General features: G+C 42.1%; 1 protein-coding gene across 1 annotated transcript in view; it reads left to right on the top strand.

Moving 5' to 3' along the window:
- Positions 1 to 5,472: 5,472 nt before the first annotated feature.
- PTPRO (protein tyrosine phosphatase receptor type O) overlaps positions 5,473 to 15,917 on the top strand; it is a gene marked incomplete at both ends in the record, with an annotated part of 157,564 nt that continues 147,119 nt past the window's right edge. Inside the window, one exon of the mRNA XM_080363397.1 lies at positions 5,473 to 5,688. Within this exon, the coding sequence (XP_080219523.1) occupies positions 5,473 to 5,688 (216 nt within the window). The remainder of the gene's footprint in view (positions 5,689 to 15,917) is intronic.

The raw sequence follows: 15,917 nt of genomic DNA, 5'->3' as shown, positions 1-15,917 counted from the left end.
CTTCAGCAGAAAACATCACTTGATTTTTTTTTTTCCTTCATCTTATATGGCCAGGGAAGGTGCTAAGGACAATCAGAAATTGCCAGTGTGAACATGCTTTGTCCTTCTCAGATCACAGACAAAAATGGAGCAGCCAGCTGCATCTGGAAGGAAACATACAGGCTACAATAAAAAAATTGCTGCAATTTCTAACTGTGCTTATTTTGTAATCAACTATATCTGCTGAGGTTGGAGGGAGAATATAAGAGTAGAAGAGATGGTTCCTGATAACAGGCAGAGCTGATCAAGTATTTAATAGCTCTGAAGAAAGGTAAACATATATGAATATTTTCCTAGATACAAAACTCCGTTGACAGAACTTGCTCTGTTTCTCAGGCATCCTGTAGCATCCAGATACCCTAGGACAGATAAATAAAAGCCGTATACACAGTTAAATGTTAGCCAGTCTCATTGGCCCTTATGGGTATGTTTACTGCTTGCACTAGGAAAAAACAAACAAACAAACCAACAGTTTCTCTCCATACATTACTTTATTGAACACTGCATAGTGTTAAAGGAAAGAAATATCAGACAAAATATTTCATTGACTTATTTATGAGGAAGATATTCAATGCCAAAGACAGATTTCTGATTTTTTTTTTTTTTTAAGGGAAATAACCTTTTGTGGTATAGTTCACTGCTTCTCTTGTGTTGAAAGGCTAATAAGCATCTGGAAGCTGGTCTGGTTGTACATCTGAAGTGTGTCAATCATTCTTGTTGTGAAAAGACAGATCTTAAAAAAAACCCAACTGTCAACCTGTTTGTTAGGGGGGCTATGAGACATACTTTTAAAAGTCACAGGGCCTGTACTTATCAAAAAGAAAGCTAAGATAAATTTATACTTGAATGCATAAGTGGCAACTCATGCACATTATTCTAGACACCCTTTGCACTTGTTTTTATTATATTTTTTTAATCCATTGCTGTCATTTAAATGAAAGGACTTTTGGTGAGAATATATTTAAGAAGGATTCACACTTTTTTTTCATAAAAACATTTGTCATTGAAGAATAGCTTTGGTTCAAAAACTTCATGGACTAGGACTTCTTCTACTTACAGGGTTGGGGTTTTTTTCTGTAAACCTAATTTCATGCCATATTTATCCAGACTTCTGAGGCCTGTAAATAAAATATAAATCTGGGCTTATACTGCAGCTAAGAATAAATGGAAATCCACATCTTTTGCCCCCTAGGCAAGCCAGACTGAGTGGTGCTTTAGAGTTTTCAGGGACAAGGAACGAATTTACTGTAAACCTGAAATCAAGTCCATGTAAGCTACAAGCAGGGACACTCTTGCAAATGTTTGAAACCAGAAAACATCTTATTTTTTTTATTTTCCCCTAATTATCTAGGGTAATAAACAGTAATAAATACTGGTTTAGTTGGGATGTTGCATTCATTAAATCACTGATTACAAGCAAATATGATTGTTTTAATTCATTAGGTCATTAAACTAAAGGCAAAGTTCTAGCATTGTCACTAACACAACCTTTGAGGTAGTTGATGTGCTACCTGAGAAGCTCTTGACAAAGTGTGTTTGACGTGGAGCCCTACTTGTAGGTGGTACTCTTAAAATGCAAGAGGATTTTCTTTTAATAATTTTTGTTTTCTAGTGATCTGTATCCTATAATACCTTGAAATATCTTTATCATGTTCCTGCATACTGCACATCACAAAATAATTAATCTCCAGATTTCACAGTAAATCTAATCAATACAGATGAGACTCTGGGAATTAAATCTGTATCATAATACCCTGTTACACACCTCACTGTCAGGTCCCTCTGATCCAAATTCTCTGCTTCACCATAATTCTGCCAGGTGGATTTAGAGAGAACCAAAGTCCCTTAAACCTGCTCTGATACTGCTGCAGCCCAGCATACATCATAGCCCAAGAAAAATCAGCATGCCTTCCAAGTATATGCTTACAACAGATTCCTAGAGAAGAATGAGAAATGTTCATAATGCAACATGCTCTGGCCACATATTCATGTCATAATGCCACATGTGACCTTCAATAAATTCTGGGAGAAAATGGCAGGGATTCACAAGCATCAGTCTTATGTGAGTCAAGAGAACTTGCTGGCGGAGTGAAGGACTCCCTGTTCAGTCTGCTGCTTTGTATTGCAGGAGCTACACAAATGCAAAGGTCAGGGCTTTGACTTAGTCCTTGCCTCCTGGGCTGATGTAGTGGGATACAGAGCCCTTAGGAAGCTGTTTGACTGTTGGTGTACCTTTGATAGGTGAGTAGGGGCTTGAAGGACTTCCAGAGCTTCTGGAATACCTTTGTATCAGTATCTTTTGCCAATTGGCTGGCCACTTGCAAATACAAATTGCTGTGTTTCCTTTTTCCGTGAGAAAATGAAAGATATCTCATTATCTCGTTATATTTAAAGCTTTGCTGGTTTACAAATAGACTCACTGTTTTTATGGTTTAGATACTAGAAACAAAAAAGGTTGCCCTTGTTTTCATAGTTCTCTTTTTCCCCCCTCTAGGCTGTGTTTACATTTCACACCTCCTATTCAGAAAAGAAGAAATTTATTTTGCTCCTCCTTCACGTCCTACCTTCTTGCATTCTTAAGAAATGCTTTGTATGACTTTCCAGGTTTTATCCATTGAAAAAGCCTGGAGCCAACCTCTCCAGTATGCCAATATTTGCTTGTTAGCTTGCTCGCATTATTCCTTCTTTTTCTGCTCAGGTGTAGGCTTTCCTTGGCAGAAACTGTTCTACTGCCTGTGTCTGACATAATCATGAATAGTTGCTAGAAAACACCTTTGTTTTTGGTTTTGTTTTGTTTTTTTTTAATTAAACCAAACCAAACCAACCAAACAACACAAACAAAACTAAAAGCAACCAACCAAAAAATCCACAAACAAACAAACAAAAAATAACAAAAAAAAAAAAAAAAATCAAACCAACCCCCAACTTTATTATAATTTACTGAAGGATTCGGCTCTATTGGTAGATTGGACTCTTCCAACACACTGGCACTTTTTGAAAAGGTTGAGTATCACTAGACTTCCATAATTTTAAAAATTATGCAATTCTTGCATTCTCTTGGCTGCATTTTTCTTTGCTGCAACAGCCAGACCAGAATATTTTAATATCTTAGTCTTTACTGAAGTTTTCATTCCAGAAACACTTCTAACTTCTTCCAACTGTTGTTCACTTTAACTCTTTTATTCAGATAGTGTTGTTCTGAGGGTAAAATGTTACTACAATTTTATATTTAATATTTTTTTTATTTTTATGTATCTTTAGTCTTTTTTATGCCATCTTCAATTTAACATATAAGTGTTGTAAATGAGTGGAATATTGGGGAAGAAAGACTGTATAAAGTACAGGCTTATTGTAAAAAATCACTATTACAATTCACTTGGTAAAAAAATTCCTAGCCTAAAATCTGATCCACAGCTCTCAAGTACTGATGATAATCTGAATTTCTAAAGAAACTCACTGCTCTGTCTTTCAAATAACCTCTCTCTTCATCCTTAACCTGTGTACTGAAGGAAATTTAGCTAGAATTAACCCCTTGCATACCAATTTCAGATAATGCTCCAAATACCGAGAGAGTGATAGGTACCCAAGAGAGGCTTGTGTCCTTCACTGCCAGCATTGAGGAGGTCTTTTTCTGTCCCCAGCTTCTTATAAGTGAAGATATGAATAGCATTTGCCTTCTAGAGCTCTAAATTAGGTCTTTGTGCCAGTATCTACACACAGGACTTGATTTTCTCCTTCATTTTCTGGATTAATCCCAATCAAATGTGGCAAATCACTGCTCAAGGGCTCATTTCATCACAAAATAAGCACATCCCTCTTTGGCTTTGACCACTTTGAAATGAAACTTTTTCTGACTGAAGGACAAAATTATATGAAAATCAGGAATATGCCACATATAAGCCAGGCAGGGCTCTGAAATGCAGATTCATTATTGTCTAATTTAGTAATGCTGTTAGAAAACAACTTTCTAACTGATCAGTTTAAAGGACATTCCCACAAAAATGTAACAGAGTTCATCTTGCCTAAATGGCATAGAAAATTTGAAAATAAATTCTGAATCTACTTTCAGACACTATTTTATTATTTTAAGGAAAAGTGAAGTGGTGGCCCATTACTATAAGCTATGGAACCACATCTAGATCCAAAGTTGCTCTCACGTTTAATGCCCCAAACATAGCCTTGTTACACTTACGACCCTGTTTTTTTCAGATCAATACTGGTTATAGCTCTGATAGCTGCACTGAGGATGCACCCTAATTTATCTGTGTGTGAGTGAGAATGTGTTGGAGACAAACCAGATTCTGATGTAGTATTCTCATTTTGGAAAGACTATTTTTGTTATTGTGGTTGAATGGGGGGACATATAGCTCTTTAGCTCTTTTGGGTTTGTTTTTTTTTGTCCCCCCTTCCCCCTCCCCCTTTTTTTTTTTTTTACTGTGTACATCATCTTAAGCAAGACTTCTGAAAAGATGAATAGCTTGCCTATCTTTAAGTTTGGAGATGGCCCTGATCAACTTGCAGGGTTCCAGGGTGGGATGTGTGTGTGGGAAGACACAAGAGGAGATGTGACTTCAGGTTTCTCCATGTGCCCCTCTAATCACTTGGCCTGAGTATCTCGTGGGACAGGATGAGTTCTTCTCCACGCCTTGCAGGCTCAGACCTACATCTCAAACCTCTGAGGCGCTGCCCACACGCTTTATTCTACCTTCAGAGACCAGCTGTAAAGAATTCTGCGTTTCCAAACACTGTGCTGCTGGTATCCGGGTATCGGCTACTGCTCCTGGGGCTGTAGCTCCGGCAGAACCGCCGCTGAGCAGCTGCCTCCCGCAGGAGCCCAAAGCCCCGTGCGGGGCCAGGTTTGCTCGGGGCGGTGTCTGGCCCCGTCCGTCCTCTGCCCCGCCAGCCGGGCCCCCCCAGGTGCTCGCGGCATTTGTGTCCCCTGATCTGGCCTGAGGAGGCAGGCAGGAAAAATTACATTGGGGTGGGACTGTTGTGCGTGTTCGGGAGTGGTGGTGATCACTCGTTTTTGCTTGCCGCCTTGCTTTTCCTGCCCCTGGAGAGGAGATGCTGTTGGGAGTTGGAGAGAACCGGGGTCGGAGGGCGGAACCGGCAGGGTAGGGCGGTGCAGGGGCGAGCGAGGGCGGTGGCTGCCGGCTCCCAGCCCTCGCCTTCCGCTGGGGGCTGGGGCCGCTCCCGCCGAGGAGACGGAACCCCGGCAGCCGGCGAGCGGCTCTGTCACCCCTTCCCGTACAGCGAGCGGCGCGATCGCCCCAACTCCTGGGAGAGGAGACACTCCCCACCGCCGCCTCCTCTTCCTTCTCCTCCTCCTTCTCCTCCTCCTCCTCCTCCTCGCCGCAAACCTCAAATAAAAGGGCCGAGGGGCGGCAGGACGCGCCGTTCGGCGGGGAGGTCGGCGCCGCCGCTGGCCGCCTGATGCTGCCGCAATTCGCCATTGCCGGGCACGGCTTGGAGCCGAGCGGAGGGAGGAGAGGGGCAGAGGCGGGGGGCCAGAAGGCAGAGGAGCAGCAGCCCCCCCTGCCCGGCCGCCCCTGCGGGCCGCGGCCGCCGTCCCCCCAGATGCCCGGCCGCCGCCGGCGGGGGGCCCCGGGGGCCCGCTCCTGCCTCCTCTGGCTCTTTGTGTTGCTGAAGGTAAGTCCTGAGGGAGGGGTGTGGGTCTCCCATTCCCGTGGGCACCGAGCCCCCTCCGCTTCGCCTTTGTGCGCCTTCGCGGCGAGTCAGTGGAACCGCGGCTCCCTGGCAAGAGCAGGTGGCTCTGCCCGCTCCGCCTGTCCCGCGGGCCGGCAGAGGCAGGGGCTCAGCCCCGGCTGTCCCCGCTTTGTGCTCCCTCGGGTAGCCGCGCAGGGTCTGCATGTGGGTTTGGTGGGGAGGTGGGAAGGCTGTGCCAGCCGGCGGTGCGCGATCCGACGGGCGGGCAGCCCGCTCCGCCGTGCCCCGCGCCCCGGAGCGTGATGCGCCCCCTTCCCCTGTCCCCACCGAAAGTGCCATCATCCCGGGGGAGCTGCGCGGCGCTTCTTGCCATCCTCTGCCTCCTCCAAAGTTACCTGGTTCCCAGCGGGGTTGCCGAGAAACGGGCGATGTGGCGTTTTGGGGGGTGTGTTGCCCCGCGGGGCTGGACCGGGCCGTGGCGGGGGGGCGCCGCGCTGTCCTTCAGCACTGCCCGCCCCTGCCGCCGCCCGGCTGCGGCGCTGGCTCCGGGCGCGACGCACCCCGGCGCGACGCGTTCCCCCGTTAAATGTTTCTTATCTTTCATGCATCCCCCCGCCAAGAGAGCCGCTATGAAAATGTAGCTAACAAAGAGGCGGGTGGTGTATCGTGTCCATTTTATCGTTGCAGAATTTAACGTTGTTTCCTGATGAGTGCCGTGCTATGTTCAGGCTCAGCCTATTTTCTTGGCAGATTAATTTTTTAAAGTTCTGCTTAATACTGCAAGCTTGGTTTCAAATGACATTTTTTATCTTTATGCTTTTACTCCTTTAATGGTTTCTCAAGCATATTTAATATGCCTCATGTAACTTCTAAAAGAAAATGTATGTACCGTCTAGGGAAATACCACTGACTATAAAATGTCATTGCCCTGAAGTAGAGTGTTCAGCACTACTAAAAACTTTGTTGTATATTTGTCAGTTACAGTTAAGGAGAACTACACAACTAAGGACCTGGCTTCTCAGAGTCTTATAAATGTAAATGTTCTATGGAAAGCAGCAGGACTCCCTGTGTGAATAAGAGTTTGCAGGATCATGTCCTAGAACAGCAGTGGTGTCACTTCTAAAACTGACATCGCATTGACAGAACTATTTAAAGGGAAGCTTTCACAGCATCTGTTCACATATAGTAGTCAACTGTCAGATGTCTTATTTTCATAACTGCTGAAACATACATTTATGCAAGATAACATTAATGTATCGACAAAATTTTATTCCTTGGAATTTAATTGTTTTTTAATTATTATTTTTAAGAGAGTAAGACTGTGGACATTATAGCTCAACAGAAAACTGAAGGACTGCAGTTAATTTCTGTAGCAGTTTGTTGTCTAATATAGAACTGCAGACAGTTTTAAGTAGCTGTGTTACCCCACAGTGTGAGTCCTGGCTTTTTCAAAAATCAAGGTTATTTTTGAGGGAGAGATTTTGCATGTGTGGTGGGTTTTTTTTGTTCGTTTGGGTTTTTTTTACTAGCACTACTATGACAAAAATTACTGTGAGAAAGCAAGATGGGAAATAGGTAGTTTAAATTTGTAAAATACTATACTTGTAAAATATATCTCAAGAAATTTGGTAAAGATTTGAAGGTAGTCAAGGCCTTAGTTTTTAATTTTGTTGGAAAGTAACCGTCACTTCTTCAGCAATACCCTCTGGTCAGTTGCTCAAAGAAACCCAGGACTAGGATGACAAAGAAAGCTGATGAGTATTAGCAGAATTATGTAGTGTAAGAAAAGGCAAAGCTGTAGCTCAAGATAGAGGTGCATCAGTCATGCAGTGTGTGATTGGATTACGACTTCAGTTGGATAGCAAGTCTACTGTAATGAGTTGTCTTATACATTATCTAATTATATATTATCTTATACATTATCTAATACATTATTGTTAGACACTACAACAAGAGGAGAACTGAGATTTCAGAGGATGGTCAAAGTAAATCTGGTTACAGGAAAGAAGTTTGAGAAGCAACAGCACTGCTTGTTTCAGATCGCTGAAATGGGACCACTTTCCTAAACCTTAAATTTACTGAGTTTTCCTTATTTGTCACTGCAAAAAAAAATGTGTAGACATTAATTAAAAAAAAAAAAAATCAAACCAAAATTTTTCCCTAATTCTGTGCTGTTTAGTTATGTAGCTTGCTGAAGTAATACTAAAATTATCCGGCCTCAAGTTATTAAAGTGACATTTCACCTGGAAGTTAATCTCAGTGAGAAAGCAGAGACATTGAACTGATGAATCTGAAGATGGGCAAAACTAATGTCTGCATGCTAGCTGTTTCAGCTTTAGCAGCCCAAATGTCACTTGCTAAGCTGTATCTGCTTGATGTGGCCTTGATGCCCATCTGGCAATTTATAGAACCATCATAAAACTGCACAGTAATAAAACATTCTCCTCTCCTCTCCTCTCCTGTCACTTTGGTGAAAAGCCTCCAACTATTCTGCTGTAGGAATCTTTTATTTAATATATTACTATTTTGCAATGGGCCTGTGTTCACTGAATGGCTGGAAGGCATAGTCCTTAGCAGCTTGCTTTGTAATTGTCTCATTTTGGTGTGGCAAAGGCATGGCTAATCACACCTGAAAGGAAAAGCTGTACTTCAGCTAAATAGAGTTAAAAGTGGATGTATTCCTCGATTCCAGTGACTGATGTTATCTGCCCTGTATTTTCTAATTGCAATCCAGCAACCTTCCCTTAGTCATGAGCTTTGATCAGTTGAAGTTCTACACTGGATTATGTGACTGATATGTCAGATATCACATGCTGTTACTAGATTGCACATGGGTGATTTTATTTTTCTTTGCTGTATTATTTGTGTGGGACAAGGTAGGGTGTAACTCTGTTACACCTCCAAGAGGGTCTGATCAATGCTCTCAGTAGGAAAACAATAAGAAAATTAATTGTCACAGCAGTTCCATGTATGGACTAAATAAGTGGGGTGACAATCCTCAGGAAAATTGTCTACAAATAAAAAAATGCCATCTCTTATTTCTATGAGATTGAAGTCTTTGTGTATTAGTCTTACATATGAAATTCAGGCTCTGCATATCAAACAGCAACACTATCTTCTCTCCCAGCGAGGACAACTTTTTATGTTGATGGAGCCTGGTGTCTTAGTGAAGTTGAAATTCAGGTTTACATGGATCAAGGCATCCAAAGAGATCTAAGTGCTATAAGACCTTACTCAGCACAACCTTACCCAACAAAGGATATGTGCTTCTATTGGTGTAATTTTCAATAATATCTGCACCTGAAGTTAATAGTCTGAAGCAAAAAACCATAGTGTCAGGATGCTGCCCCTTTCTGTGTAAGAAAGCTTTGCAAGAGAGAGGCTGATTCACAGCTAGGAGCCCAAATGATTCCCACTGTTTGCTCCTGTCTGGAAAAGAAATGAACAGCTGATGTGAATTTTGGTACAGAGTCCTTTTAGAATCTGTTCTATCTCTGAAAGATGATTGATCAAGCTCTTGCTGAGAAAATGAGCTTGTTTTGTTTTTTCCTCATGAACATGTCCTACCAGTATCAAAATAAATAAGAAAACCCACCTCCAACAACAACCTATCTTTAGTTCTTTATTGTTTTCAAAACTAATGTAATATTTCCTTATGATGGGACAGACTCAGAAGAGCTACTGAAGCACAACAGTCTGAACTTTTCTGCCTGCTACTGGCCTGAGACTGTCCAGGTTGTATGGGAGAGAAAAGCATCCTCCCAGAAAAAAAAAACAAAAAACATACACTTTTCTTTTTAAAAAAACTTTATTAGGAATGACCATCCTTAATCCAAAACTTCTACAAGTCACATTCTCTTTCATGTCATGATTTTCACGCATTATTTCTAGACCAGAGTGATTTTAGAGGGCAAAGCTAGTGGAGAGGATACTCTGGTGCCAACTCATGTTTACAGAACTGTAACAGGCACTTGCAAAAGCCTCTCTGCCAGTGGAATAAGACTCAGCTATTATTCTTTGGCAAATTCCTGATTTTATTGTGGTGAAATAACAGTGGTCCACCAGGATAAGATCTTTCATCCTTGCAGGAGTTATGAGCCCCAGACTCGAATTGCACAAGGTCAATAAGGCAATTTCTAGGCTATATCACCTTAGTCAGAAGCTGCATTCAGGGGTACTGCTTTATTCAGGTTAAGACCAGGACTATGCTGCATAAAGGCTTACCTGTGGCAATCCCATGGCAACTTGTTAAAGGGCTCACAGACAGTGTGGTAACTGATCTTGAGGAGCCCACTTATCTCTGCATTTCTGATGTCACCACACAGAGCAATCCAGCCAGATCATGAAATGACCTTACAGAGCTTCAGAATAAATGTTAAATTGAACAAAGTCTTGTTTAAATCCATCCTGAGACTTATTTTACTAGACAAACTCATCTCCAGAGAAGAGATCTTTTTTCTTTTACTTTGGCATACGGGTCAAGATGATGAATGCTAAAAAAAAAAGTGCTTTGGAAACAGGTCTTTTTGTTGAACAACTTAAAAGGTTTATAGTTAACTTTTTTTTTACCTGTTCGTTAAAATTATTTGCCTTTTCCACTGGAGGAGTAGGTATCACTTTTATCATCCAGAGCACTTGTATATTTTAGTAAATGAGTAATTACATTTTCGTTACTCAAGACTGTGAAGATTTTATTCATGCACCAAAATGTAATTACTTGTAATGCAGAGAAAAAAAAAAACCAAAACTTTGATAAACATTAAAAATGTTTTAAAAATGAAAATCTTTACAGAGAGTTTAGTATATAGTAATCTGCTAAGAAAATGACGAAAATGACTTATTAAATATGTTCTGCACACAAAAGCTACTAATTTTTTTTTTTTAATTACGGTTCCAATAATGTATAGTTGAAAAGAGAAAAATCTTTATGAAAAAAATGTGGTAACACATGCTAATTGCCACATGCACAATGTGTAACAGACAAATAGAGAATGGGAGATACTTGAAACAGAAAGGTTACCTTGCTTTTCATAGAACTTTGTAATCTTGAATGAATACAGCCAGAGAAGAGAGCGAGTCCTAAGGAAGAAGTCTGCTGTCTTTACAGTAAGCCAAACACAATGCATTTCATTTCTGGAACTCCTTCACTCTTATTCTAGGAAATTACAGTGGCTTTGAAATGCAGGAGTTCCAGAAACAATATGATATGCATCATGTCTGGCTCGCCATAAAGACAGCACATTGTACCAGAGCAGAAGTAGTATGTGCTGTGCTCAAATTGCTGTGATTATCCTTGCATTTTCTGTTATATGTGTGTATTTAGAGAAGAAATGCTTTACAGTAAGAATCGGTGATGAGAAAGTTGGTGACACAGCTGATAGTAACAGGGAAGAGAGCTAGCAGGAGATATGTTTTTAAAGGAATTAGTACACTCAGTATGCTGGTCTTGAGGTGGCAGCATGGACATGAGAAGACAATATGTGGGATAGGTTCTGTGAATGCATAGGAAACATAATGTTGGGGATGGAAAAATTCGAGTGTGGCATTCAAACACAGGGACTGAGCACTTCAGAGGAGCTGAATGGAGACAACAGCTCTATGCTATTCTGTGTCAGTCAGAGGCTTAACATGAGATAGCTATTTGGCAGATTTTAACCTCTTGGAGGGGATAAAAATGCTGAATTCTTTTTTTAAGTACTCTGGGAAAAACAGGTAATGTTGCTTGTCAGTCTTGCAGTTGTGATTTTGAAATGACTGGGTCTCAGCACACTTTCGGTGGTTAAGATATGGTTTTGTAGCTTTGTCATGTGCTATAAACCTGCAGTCCCCAGTTCAGTTGTGTCAGCTTTTGCCTAAACAATACCAAGGCCAAATCTTTGGAGTGAGAGAGGCAGGACCCAGTCTTTAAGTTGTCAAGTAGATCAGAAACTCCTTCAATTTTAGGAGCATTCAATCATCTCCTTCTGGCCTAGACACACCCCTAGAATCAATCAAGAAGAGGCTGTTCTTCTGGGCTCAGAGGAGTCCCTAGAGCAGACTACAGACTGTCCCAGTTGTCTTGTTACCTTGGTGTAATCAGCTGTTTGGCAGATGCCTGTTACCTGCACCCCAGCTTATCAGGATCATTTCCTTGTTGTTCATATGGAAGTCATTTTAACATGGAGAATCTTCACTCCTCATTGACCTATGAAATGAGAAGGAAGGATTTGGTTCCCATTCAATTATGAACAGCAGAGAAATTTTAAACTAGAGTAGAAAGCAAACAAACAAAACAAAGCAAAAAAAAAAGCCCAGCACCATATTAAAATGTGGTGAAGAACAGTAGAGAAAATTGGTGCATAACCAATTCTTTCACAGAAAGAATGCTAATTAATGTTTTCCCAAAGTACTGGAGGGCAGATTTAAGGAAAATAATGAACTTTTTCTAACAGCAATGAAATTAATTTATTTATTGTTTGTGGAGGGGGTTTTGGTAAATAGAGACTTTGTTGATGAATTAGTCTGGCTCAAAGGAATCTCAAGGCCACTTCGGGAAGCTGAGAGCGGAGTCTGCTGTGAGAAAGAGGGGCATTCCTCAATCATGGCATGAATCATCGGACGTATCATCAGTGAGACTCCAGAGCACGGACAGCCCACGATCCTCATTTAACGAATCCATGCTTGGAGCGTGGACGCGTGATTAGAATATAGTTACGTATATAAGAAGACTTGTTTCCGTAATAAATGGCTTAGCGTGATTCACATTGAATCGACTTGTTTTGCTTAGTCCTTATCTCGCTCTACATCTGGTGACCCCGACATGATACTCTGAACGGCGTACCACGGAAGATGGAGAAAAGCCTAGAGCGGCCCAGCCGGAGGCGGATCAGCTGGACTGAGAACCGGGAGGAGGCGTACGGACGTTCCGCATTTTGTTGAAGAAGTCACCGTAAATGGTGAGCGTCTGGGAGCAGGAGGAGGGAAGAGTGAAGTTATGGGACAAAATATATCCTCTGAGGAAGAAGCCATGGTTAAACTCCTCCTGCATATTCTCTCTATGAGAGGACTTAAATATGAAGAAAGTACTATCCGTAGATTGTTGGTTTGGTGTAGAACTAACTGCTACCCGACAGAAGCTGAAAAAGCTTTAAAAATCGAACTTTAGGACGATATAGGGCAGAAATTATGGGATAAGATTAGCGACTGAGATAAAGAAGCTAAATCACTAGCGACTACTTGGAAGCTTATATTTACCACCTTAAAAGAACTTAAGGCTGAACGGGCTGCAGCTACTGGAATTTTTACGGCGTTGCAGCCTGATAAGAACTCTAAAAATAACTGTGAAGCTTATCCAGTTCGTGTCTTTGACCCCCTCCCTACCCCAGCCCCTGTCGTACCATCAGCACCCCCGCCAATACGGCAGTCTGGGGCGGGGGGAGAAAAATCACTCAGCAGATGGCCTCCAATACCATCACACGACCCTAAGGAGACCAAGCAATCCAAGGAACTGGAGTCAGATAATTTGTCAAAAGAACTGTTGAAGGCTGAGAATGCTAAAGTCATAAATAAGAGTAATATCACTCCTGTTGCTGATTCGTGTCCGCCATTACCGCCTTCTACCACTCCAACTCCTGCGCCGGAGGAGAAGGAGTCACCGGAAAAGAACTGGGTTAAAGAACTGTGTGAAAAGATAGATCGGCTACAACTGAAAGAATCCAGTACTCGGAAAGGCAATTGTCTTGATGGTGACCAAACGGGGGGTGCAACGGGGGGTGCAACGGGGAGTTCGGGCTCTACGAATGATTATGATATTAAGAGACATTGGCGAGGAATTATCAGAAATGCGATGATAGAAGGTGAAATAACGAGTGCATACCCAGTCTTTTATCAGCAACACGAACAGGGTAATCAGAAAACTGGGTGGGCTGCGTTGCATTGGGAGGAGGTAAAAGAGGCTAGAAAAGCGGTGCAATAGTATGGGTTGCATGGAAAATATACACAAGGCTTTATTAATACTCTCTTTGATGGGCAGATACTAACTCCTTACGATTGTCGTCAGCTGGCTACGTTGCTACTAACACCAATGCAAGAAGTTCTCTGGAGAAGTAGGTGGGTTGATGCTTGTGAGGAAACAGCTATTTATAACTTAGACCGCAAGGAAGGAGATCCGTTGCGCCTTGCTTCGAAAGAGAAGCTACTGGGGGAGGGAGAATTTGCTAACCCTCAAGCGCAGGCACAATTAGATACTGCCATCTTGCGGCAGAGTTCCTCTCTTGCAAGAGACATTCTCCGAACTCTACCGGAAGAAGGTAAATCAGTCCCTCTGTACTCCCAGGTAGAGCAAAAGGACAATGAATCGTACATGGCTTTTCTTGAACGTCTAAGGGAAGCTTTGGATAGGGCTCCGATTGATACTAATGTAAAAGAACCTTTGCTTATGACACTCGCAGTGGATAATGGCAACCCAGCTTGTAAGAAAATCTTGCTTGCTTTACCAAAGCATAGCTCAATAGCTGAGATGATGGATGCTTGTGCCAGGGTGGGCTCAGACGAAGAAAAATTTGGTTTTATGGCTTCCGCATTCGCGGCTGCTATGAAGCCCCTGTTAGCTCGCACTCCGAATAGATCAGGCCGATTTTGTTTCAAATGTGGAAAAACAGGGCATTACAAATCCCAATGTCATGTCAATCAGACTTATCGAAGATCAAATAAGAGTGGTACAGATCCTATAGACAGTAATGTATGCTACCGCTGTGGAAAATTTGGACACAAGGCTAAAGATTGTAGGTCTAATTTTCACAAAAATGGGCAGCCATTGGGAAACGGGGAAACGAGCGCACCGAGACCCGGCACGATGACACAAGTAAGGTCTCAGGCTGCTTGCACACAATCACCGCTGCCACCTCAGGGAGTGCCACAGTGGACGTAGAAACTATGAAAGATGTAACATTAATTGACACTCAGGTACAATGCATACCAACAAACATGACTGGACCACTAGGGCATGATTTAAGTGCTTTGCTCCTAGGGAGATCATCTGCCACTAGAAATGGCATTTTTATACTTCCAGATGTAATTGATGCACATTTTGCTGGCATAATTTCAATTATGGTATGGACTCTTAGTCCACCAGTCCACATTCCCAAAGGCTCAAAGATAGGCCAATTGGTTCCATTTAAAGCAAATGTTCCAAAAGTCTCAATTAAAGAGCGTACAGAAGAAAGCCCTGATTTTACTGACAATGCAGAGTTGTATTTAGCTCTGGATATTGGTAAGGCTAAGCCAATGGAAAAGGTGACTCTTTTAGATAAATCTGGTCAGTCACAGACTTTTAAAATTCTAGTAGACACAGGTGCTGATGTGACTATTATCAGCAAAAAAGACTGGCCAGTTTGGTGGCCTCTCAAATCTCCGCACATACCAGTCATGGGTGTTGGGGGTATGCAGAATACCCAGGTGAGCAAACATCACTTACAAATGCAGTTATCTGATGGTTCATTATGTTCTGTACGACCTTATGTGATGTCTATCCCTGTTTCTCTATTAGGACGAGATGTGTTAGGACAACTAGGAGCAACTCTGGTGACAAAACAAGAGCATTTCTAGAAGCAGCCATTGATGATGGGCAACCAGTACTGAAATTACAATGGAAAAATGATGATCCGGTCTGGGTAAATCAGTGGCCACTCGGTAAAGAAAAACTCGCCCATGTCGAAGATCTTGTTCAGACACAACTTGAAAAAGGGCATTTAGAGCCATCTACAAGTCCCTGGAATACTCCTGTGTTTACTATTCAGAAAAAATCAAATAAATGGAGGTTGTTACATGATCTTCGAAAAATAAATGATACCATGGAAGACATGGGGGCATTACAACTGGGATTACCGTCCCCGGTCATGATTCCAGAAAATTGGCAGATCTTAATAATTGATTTGAAAGATTGTTTTTTCACCATTGCTTTGCATCCTGATGACTGTAAACGCTTTGCATTTTCCATACATTCTGTGAATAAGGCTGAACCTGCGAAGAGGTATCACTGGGTAGTTTTGCCGCAGGGAATGAAAAATTCCCCAACTATGTGTCAAATTTATGTAGCTTGGGCCTTGCAATCGATTAGAAAATCTCATCCTGAGTTAGTGATTTACCACTACATGGATGACATATTAATAGCTGGGGAAACTTTTTCGACTGATCTGTTGATAAATGAAGTATCTGATACACTGCAGCATAGG

The sequence above is a fragment of the Nesoenas mayeri genome (genome assembly GCF_963082525.1).
Source record: "Nesoenas mayeri genome assembly, chromosome: 1".
NCBI lineage: Eukaryota > Metazoa > Chordata > Aves > Columbiformes > Columbidae > Nesoenas > Nesoenas mayeri.
The sequence above is the reverse complement of the archived record's forward strand: the minus strand, read 5'-3'. Positions and strand labels throughout refer to the sequence as shown.